The 9,611-nt window shown below is 44.1% G+C and overlaps 1 protein-coding gene across 1 annotated transcript in view; it reads right to left on the bottom strand.

Moving 5' to 3' along the window:
* Positions 1-137: 137 nt before the first annotated feature.
* DPP8 (dipeptidyl peptidase 8) overlaps positions 138-9,611 on the bottom strand; it is an 84,867-nt gene continuing 75,393 nt past the window's right edge. The window contains exon 20 of the mRNA XM_006153498.3: positions 138-2,994. Within this exon, the coding sequence (XP_006153560.1) occupies positions 2,872-2,994 (123 nt within the window). The 3' untranslated portion in view covers positions 138-2,871. The remainder of the gene's footprint in view (positions 2,995-9,611) is intronic.

Below are 9,611 nucleotides of genomic sequence, written 5' to 3'. Positions count from 1 at the left end.
CAGGAATGGCAAAGGGGAAGAGCCTTCATTCCCAAATGAACCTCCATTCGAAGGGGTATCGCATTAATACTCTGTGCTGCCCTCAGGGTGAGCAGGGCATGTCACAAATGAGCAGCTGTCCGGCTTGTTTCAGGTTCTGGTCTATCTGTCCAGTGTAAAAGTCACCTGTTGTTTTCTTTGCCAGCTCCATCTCTTTGGACACATTTCTTAAAACAGTCCCCAGATGATTTGCTTTAGAATCACCTGGAAGCCTGGCAAAAACACATACTCTTAGTCTCCACTTCGATCGGTGGGATCCAGATTTCTAAAAGTGAGGTTCAAGACTGCATTTCTTCCAGTAAGCATGCCAGATGAATCTGAGATTCTGAGTTCCGCTGCTCTACAATGTTCAAGTAATCGTATCTGTGGATGGCTGTCCAAGTGCACCCATTTACCGAGCCTGCAAACACCCAGTTTGGTACTGAACCTAGTACTTTTCGGCTTTCACCAAACTGTTGCTACTTTCATATCAGTTTGCCTTTTAAGCTGTCAGTCTACACAGTTTTAGTAAGATTTACACTGACGGCTTCAATGACAACGACATTTTTAAGACTGGTGGCAAAAAGCTAATTCAGACAAGCCATCTTTCTGCAAGTGAATTCAGGCACGTACTTCCCCCCACCTGGAGAAGACTGGCATTTAAGTGACTGAGAGCCCGAAGAGGAGCAGTCCTGTGGTAGGAAGAAAAGAGCACAAGCTGTAAAGGAAAAGCCTATGAACATGAGGTTTTCTAAGGTTTGTTTTCGTAACATAAGAGATGCCATTTTGAAGAAATACCCTTAATGAGTAAGAGGTTTCAAATGAGTAGGTGCCTAAAAACTAGCATATACCATTTCTATGTAGCATATAATAGAAAGATCTTTGGAGGTCAACTAGTCCAAAAACAAAACAAAAACCAAACCAAAAACATCTCAGCAGACAGATATATACTTAAGTCATCTGGGAAAATAGTTTCTTGGGGAAGAAGAGTTACCCAAATCGATTTAATTTAACATTGAAAAAATATAAACAAATCTTGGCATGGGAAACTATCAGAAACATGAAGACCGATACATAGGAAAAGCGTGGTATCTATTATACAGTATAAATACACACACAGCCAAACCCAATCCCCTTCCCAAGGACAGAACCATCAGGTCATCCTGCCCCTTCCAGGCTCCCCTACGTCCCACCTGGCCTTCAAGGATGAAGTCCACCTCTGACGCTCACTCTTACTAATGGAGGCCGTGTTCTCTGTGGGAGACATCTCTCTGTAGTGGTGAGAAACATCCGTTTCCCATGGAGAACTGTTTGCAAGTACTGGTGACAGTTTTTAAACACTGACGCTTGTGATAAAAGGGTCAAACTCACAGATGCCTTCTCTGCCAATGGTGCGAGCCATCTGGCAGCCCAGGACTTGGAGGGCAGGTCCCTAACAGCACCTGGAAGGCCCTGAGCTCCTTTCACAGGCAAGTGCTAATGCGAAACTAGGAAAATGTCATGGTCACTCACAAAATGGACCACAGGCTTTGAACACTGAAAAAGAGAACCACAGCTTGCCGGAGATTCATTTATGCTAAAGGGATTGTCTGGAAACATTTTCATCCTAAGCTCGCAATATTTAAATTATGTTTGAAGAATTTGAAAAGGATAAAGTTTAATTTAGTCAGGTTTCTAAAATTAAGAGGAAAAAAATAACAAAGCAAAAGTAACCCTCAGGAACTTTTCCTCCTCTGACTGTCAGTCTATAGTTCGGTTGGCAAAAGAGTGATTTCTTAATTCTGGTTTCCTTAACTAACATTTTAGTTCAAATTTCACTTTCCACACTTTTCCATGAGTATTTCGTTAAACTCTTCTCAGTTCTTAGGCAAACCTTTACTGCCTCCTCTCCTCCTGGTCATTCCCTGCATCCTGGTCTTCCCACCCCACTGCAAGTCCCTTCCAGCTTCCTAGAACTCTGGAGCACTTCAGTAAGGAGATACCGAATGGACACCGGCACCACTACATTTCTGAGTACAAGTGAATGTGCGCTTTTACCTTTTCCTAAAGGGAAAAAAGAAAGACTGCCTGCGATATTTAAACTCTAATCATTTGATTACATTTTTTTCCGCCTGTAATTATCAATATAAGACTAATTAAATCCATGCTACATATACAGTTACTTGCCTTTATGCAAAAGGAAAACCCACTCTGTCATACCATCAAAGAAAAGTGAGAATTATTTATACTATAGTTTAAATTGGCTATAAACTGGTCAGAGCCAAAATAAGTGTCTTTAGGAGGCCACTAAGTTATCCTTGAAAAATCATTCATGACTGTTAAGTCATAGGTTTAATAGTGATTAGTTCATAACATGCTGGATACACCCCAAGCAATGAAGCATAAGCTATTCAATTACATTTAAGTGCTATCAAATCTGTAACTAGTCAGAGATTCTGGAATTGAACCAAACCAATCACTAATATCATCATGTCTTAACAAACTCAGAAGTATACGGTAAAAATGCACTCATTAAGTCCATGAGGTTTATAATGCTATTAAAGTGAAAACAGGTAGGATGGACACGTGGTGCTAACATCTTATTTCTTTCAGTAATTCTCACAACATTGCTGGGTCCTGGAGAAGTCTTATTCAGGTGTGTGTGTGTGTGTGTGTGTGTGTGTGTGTACGTGTGGTTAACGTATTAGATTACTATCCACAAGCTGTAGACCCCTGCTTGGCACCAAATGTACTCTCAGAAGTAGATGTTAGGTGGCAGGTACCAAAATGATGATCAATTCTGTGTGTTCTACGGATTAAACCTCCTCATTTGGTTAAACGCCAGTGTATAACAGAGTTCCACACAGGTCAGAGTTATATCACTTTCAGAGCAGCAATCCGTGATCCAAGGTTCTCTTGAAGGTAGTGCAAAAGATGTAGTTCATAATGTTCTCCAGACTCAGGGACTCTGATGCTGTGCCTCTCCTGAGGGTAGATCTTAACAATAAAAAGTAAAATAATGCACAAAAAAGTTAATAATGCATTTCCTTCCTAAACTTTCCAGAAACTGTTTCCCTAAAAAAGTCAGTGCTGGACTAGCAGATGGCATATGGTTACGTTGCTGAACTCCCACATAGCTGACTGTGGTTCAAGTCCCAGACCTGGTGTGTGTGTGCGCATGCCCACAATCCTAAGAGGAGAAGGAAGGAGAAGGGGTTGTGGTGTGGCCATCCTCCTCTGGCAAGCACACGCACCCTACAGTAAAAGTCTCCCTCTAAAAAATAATTCAGTGTCTTGGTCTAACCCTCCAGCTTCAGCCTTGTGAGTGCTGGGGTAGCCTCATGCCATCATGTCAAGCTCTGTCACACGGGGTCTCACTATGTCGCCCACGTTGGCCTCAAGTATGCAACCCTCCTGACTCGGTCTCCTGAAGAGCTGGGACTACAGGCATGTGCCACTACACCAGCCTCTTAGTGGGCTGGGAATCCAGACCAGGCCTCCATGTGGCCTCACCTGAGGAGCACGAGTGTCTTCCCAGTCACACCACTGTGGTGGGCCTATAGGGCCTTTTGCCTATAGGGTACACACAACTCACCAGAGAGAAACCAAGACAGACAGAGGAAGAGTAAGAAATCACCCCCATTGGGGGAGGGCCACATACAATCCTTTCTCTTCCATTCTCCTCTCAGCTTTTTTTTTTTTTTTTTTTCAAGAGAGATTTTTGCTGTCAGGTGTGTGCGCTTGCTCGATTTAGACAGGTCTTCAGAACCAATTTTGAGGAATATGCAAGGTCAGGACTTTTGACTAATACCAAGCCCGTTATTCATCTTTATCCACTGTGCTGGCTTTTGAACTGATGATGCAGAAGACTGCCGGTGCTGGGCTGGCCCTGAGGCCTGCGGTTGAGGGAGCTGGATCGCACACGGCTGGCCGTGCAGTCTCTCTGGCAAGTGCATGCACACTCTGGAAAACTAAAAAAAAGCCAACACTGCTGGCACCTTATGAATCAAGGAAATAACATTAAATTGTACTAAAAGTCACAGTATTCTTCACCATGACACAATTACAGTAAAAAAGAAAAGTACCAGGCCAGTGCGGTGGCCTGGCGGTTGAGAGAGCAGTTTGAATCTTGGCCCCAGTGGCTTGAAAACCTTGCCGGGCACATGTACACACACGTGTGCCCAAAATTTCAATATGGAGATATGGAGGAGAAGGCACTGCAGAGTAATCGCATCCCACTGGGGAGGGGTGTTGTCTCTCTCCCTCAGTCTTTCTCTGGTGAGTGCCATGCAGTCTCTGGCGAGGAGGAGGAGGAGGAAGAAGAAAGAAAAATGTCACTGAAGCAGCAGTAAAAATTAGACTTTTGTTAAACGGCAACCCTTGAAAGCAGTTCGTTTTAATATTGTGTGGTGCTGAAATGCAAGTGCCGCAGGACGTCTCGAGGAAGGGCAGCGCTGTGGTGCAGTAGTGGGCGCCACCTAAGAGCACACAGGTCTCGGGGGCGACTGCAGTGACTCCCGGCCCTCGCCAGCCTCAAACACACTGAGCACACACGAGTGCCCAGGACCTAGAGAGCTAGACGAAGGGGAGCAGTGCGCGCCAGATCTGATGTGGGATGCTCATCTCTCTCTCTCCCAGCGTGCATGTGGTCTATCATGCATAAAGAAGAGTAACAGGATGGCTCAGGGAAAAGTGCTTATGTGACAGGAATAAGCTGCACTGCTTCTTTTCCTTTCTTTAAAAAAGAATTACTGGGACCAGCAGTTAGCTTAATGGCTATGTTGCTGGATTCCCACGTAGTCAACCGTGGTTCGCATCCCAGACCCAGTGGCTTAAAACTCATGCTGGGAAAAAAACAATAACAGAACTCATGCTGGGTGCATGGGCATGCGTGCCTAAGATCCCAAGAGGAGAATGGAGGAGAAGGGATTGTGGTGTGTCTCACTTTCTGTCTCTCTGTCTCTCTCTGGCTGGCAAACGCAAACATCCTATGGCAAAAATCTCTCCCCCCCCCAAAAACAGCCCACATCCTATGGCAAAAATCTCTCCCCCCCCCAAAAAAAAAGATTTAACTTTATTTATTGATTTATTAATTTAAATTTGACCAGAGAGGAACAGAGTGAGGCAGAGAGAGGAGGAGGGGGAGGGGGAGGGGGAAGAGAGAGAGAGAAATTAATCCATCAGGTCTGGAAGTGAAACAGCAGCCAGTCACATAGGAGTCCAGTGGCCTTAACCACCAGGGCACCTGCTGGCCCTGTGAATTGCTTTTTTTTTTAAAGAATTATCTTATTTAACTTTATTTATTTATTTTAATTTGACCAGGGAGAGACAGAGTGAGCAAGAGAGAGAGAGAGTGAGAAAGGCAAGCTGCCAGGTCCGGGACTTGAATTGAGGTCAGCCATGTGGGAGTCCACACCACCTGCTGACCCCTGAACTGCTTTTATTTATTTTTTATTAAGTTTATTTATTTCCATGACAGAGACACACACATAAAGAGAGACAGAGACATAGAGACAGGCATTCCCAACAGAGTCTTCACAGCATAATCTGCCCCAGCCAGCTCAGATCACAAGCACATGCATGTGCATACTCTGCACGGACAGGGACGCCCGATGACACAAACCTGGGACCTTTCCATGTGGGGCCAGTTACATTATTACAACACTGACCCTAAGTTGCTGTTTTATTTTTTTGTTTGTTTGTTTCTTCCATAAGGAGCATGTACTCATCCCAAACAGAGACAGAGAGAGGGAAAGTGAGAAATCACTTCCAGGGTGATGGCCATGCTGCAATCCCTTCTCCATTTTCCTGGGATTTGGGGCATGCATGCAAATACACCCAATGTGATTTTCAAGCAGCTGGGTCCAGGACTCAAACCATGGTTAGCCATGTGGGAATCCAGTGCCTTAACCACCAGCCACCTGCTGGACACACTTTTTTTTTTTAATTAAAAAAAATGTTTTTAATTGCCAGAGGGCGTGTATACTTGTCAGAGAGACAGAACGAAGGAGAAAGCAACTCCCAAAGGGGCGTAGCACCCTGCAACTCCTTCTCCATCCTTTTGGGATTTGGGGTAAGTATGCCTACATGCCTGGCACGTTTTTCAAGCTACTGGAGCAGGGATTCAAACCAGACTGTCAGTCATGTGGGATCTGGCTCCCTGAACCACTTGGCTACAGGGCTGGTCTACAATGTTGCTTTTTACTCCCTGTGTCTATTTGCCAAAGGTGGATTTCTCCTCACTATGAGAGGAGAAAGTGAGAAAGCACCCCCCTAGGTCAATGGTCATACTACAATCCCTTCTCCATTTCTCCCTTGTGATTTTTGGGCATACATACAATGTGCCTGGCAGGTTTTTCAAGCAGCCAAGTCTGAGACTCAGACCATGTGGTTGGCCATGTGGGATCCAGCTGCCTTAACCACCAATCCATGGGTTGACCCGAAACTGCTCCTTTTAAATGGAACTCTATTTTTAACTTCAGAGAATGACTGATCATCAAGGTTGCTCAGACTGGGGTATCTGGCAGACACTTTCCAAAGATAAATGAAGTGAAGTGGTCACCTGAAGGACAGCACTGATAGTATTTGTTGTGAATGATAAAATGAGAGCTTCTGAATGAAAATTAGAACTCTGGAGCATTTTCATCTGTTACTATTAGCTTACAAGGTTCCCAACACTTACATACTTTTCTTATGAGATCAGTGGTGATATTATTGTATGTGAGATTTAAAATATGTATAATGGAATGAGTCAACATTTGGAAGCTGGCACAACACAATGAACCAATATTTTCCAGATGACCAACATATGGTAGAAAATCCATTTGAAGTACAAAATCCAATAGATTTTAATATGACAGAATATGAAAAATTTATAGACATGACTTTTTTTTTTTTTTTAAAGAGAGATTTCTGTTATAGGACATGCGTGCTTGCTAGAGAGACAGAGAAAGAAAAAATGATAAATCACCCCTGAGGGGGATGGCCATGCTGCAATCCCCTCTACTCCATTCTCCTCTTGGGAATTTGGGTATGCACACATGCATGTGCCGGTGTAAGTTTCAAACCACTGAGTCAGGGACTTGAACTGCAGTTGGCTGTGGGAGTCCAATGCCTTAACCACTATGCCACCTGCTGGTCTCTAGATACGGCTTCTGATGTAAAATTAAAACTAAGCTTTAAGAAATCACCACAGGGCTGGCAGTGGAGTGGTGGTTGAGGGTGCTCAACTCTCACATGCCTGACTGTGATCCCAGTGCTGGACCTGGCAGCTTGCTTTCTCACTTTCCTTTTCTCTCTCTCTCGCTCTGTCCCTCTCTGGTCAAATTAAAATAAATAAAGTTATCGTCATTATCATCATCATTATTATTGAGTCCAGGACTCGAACTGTGGTCAACTATGTGGGAGTCCAGTGCCTTCACTACCACACCACCTGCCAGCCCCATCCACCATTTCTTTTTTTTTTTTTTTTTTGTGAGGTTTTTGCTATAGGGTGCGTGGCTTCGCCAGAAAGTCAGAGAGAAAGCAAGAAATCATCCCTCAGGGGGATGGCCATGCCGCAATCTCTTCTCCTCCATTCTACTCTCTGGATCTTGGGCACATATGCACACATACCTGGCGTGAGTCTAAGCCACCGGGTCTGGGTCTCGAACCGCAGTCAACTACATGGGAGTCCAGCGACATAGCCAATACTTCAACTGCTGGCCCCCATCCCCATTTCTTAACTACATATTCTTTTAGGCTGAGTGTTTCTTAATATACTTTAGTCAAACAACATATCACAACAGACTGAAAGTAGAAGGAGATATAAGAATTTAAACGTCTTTTTTCAAACCTCTACTCATGAGAGTGCATGTGCATACACACGTGAGAGAGATGAGTACTCTCCACGGGGTCTGGGTCACACTGCAACCCCTTTCTCCACCTCTCCAGTTCACGGATCTTGGGCACTTGTGCATGGGCTCAGTGTGTTTCAGGCTAACTGGGCCTGAAAACCGTGGTTGCCATGTGGAATCTGGCTCCTCTTGCACAGCACATTACCACTATGCCATGGAGCCAATCCTCAAGTGTCTTATTAAAGATGTTTATAAAAATGTAAAATAACTATTTTTTCTTAGTAAATACGTTTTTGGTTTAGGAATATAGGGTTTCTTCCCCGTAAATGTGGTTTGTGGGCCAGCAGGTGGTGTGGTGGCTAAGGCACTGGATTCCACATGGCTGACTTTGTGGCTCCAGTCCTGGACCCAGTGACTTGAAAGGCATGCTATCATGTCAGGTGCATGTGCATGTATTCCCAATACTCTGAGAACAGAGAGGAGGAGAACAGACTGTGGTTTGGCCACCTCCCTGGGGTGATTTCTCACCTTCTCTCTCTGTCTTTCTTTGTTTCTCTGGTGAGCACGCATGCCCTATGGCAAAAATTTTCTTCTTTTTTTTTAAGACAGATTTCTTTTGCTTTTGGGTGTGTATGCTTGCCAGAGAAAGAGAGAGAGAGAGACAGAGACAGAGAGAGAGAAAGCAAAAAATCACCCCCCAGGGGGATGGCCATGCCACAATCCCTTCTCTTCCATTCTCCTCTGATTCTTGGGCACGCATGCACATACATCAGGCATGAGTTTTAAGTCACTGGGTCCAGGACTTGAACCGTAGTCAACTACATGGGAGTCTAGCAATATAACCATTACGTCATCTGCTGGTCCCCCATGGCAAAAATCTAAAACAAATTTTAAAAAAGTGATTTGTATTCATATAGTAATTTATTATTATAGTTGTTTAAAACTTTTTCCCCAGTTTTAATATCCCATATGAGAAATACTGAGAGATATAATTCACATAAATAAAGCCTTTTGGTATGTAAAGGGGTCCTGAGACTGAAAAGATTGAAACTTCCTGCTTTTGGGACGAGCAGGTGGTTTGAGACATTGGACTTTAGAGGCTGACATGCTGGATTTCCCACATGACTGACTGCAGTTCAAGTCCCGGACCTGGAAGCCTGCTTTCTCAGTCCCCCACCCCCACCCCATCTTTCTCTGGCAAACTCATGCAAAAAAAAAATAAATAAATAAATTAAATAAATAATTATTTTAAATAATTGCTGCTATAGACAAATCATAAATGTCAGCTGAAATATTAAAAAAGGAATATTTTTTATTTCTTTTTTTTTTTTTTAAGAGAGATTTTTTTGCTATAGGGCACGTGTGCTCACAAGAGAGATGGAGAGACAGAAAGCAAGAAATGACCCTCCGAGGGGATGGCCAGGCTATAATCCTTTCTCCTCAATTCTCCTCTTGGGATTTTTGGGCACATGCACTATGCTTGAGTTTTTCTTTTTCTGTTTTTCTTTTTTGGAGAAGTTTTCACTATAGGACGCATGTGTTCGCCAGGCAGACAGAGAGAGACAGAGAGACAGAAAGCAAGAAATCACCCCCCAGGGGGGATGGCCACGCTGCAATCCCTTCTCCTCCATTCTCCTCTCGGGATCTTGGGCACGCATGCACACGCACCCGGCGTGAGTTTTAAGCCACTGGGTCTGGGACACGAACCACGGTCGACTACATGGGAGTCCAGCGACATAGCCATTATGCTAACTGCTGGTCCCATTATGCTTGAGTTTT

This window comes from Tupaia chinensis, unplaced genomic scaffold, assembly GCF_000334495.1.
Source record: "Tupaia chinensis unplaced genomic scaffold, TupChi_1.0 Scaffold000377_2, whole genome shotgun sequence".
Lineage (NCBI taxonomy): Eukaryota > Metazoa > Chordata > Mammalia > Scandentia > Tupaiidae > Tupaia > Tupaia belangeri.
The sequence above is the reverse complement of the archived record's forward strand: the minus strand, read 5'-3'. Positions and strand labels throughout refer to the sequence as shown.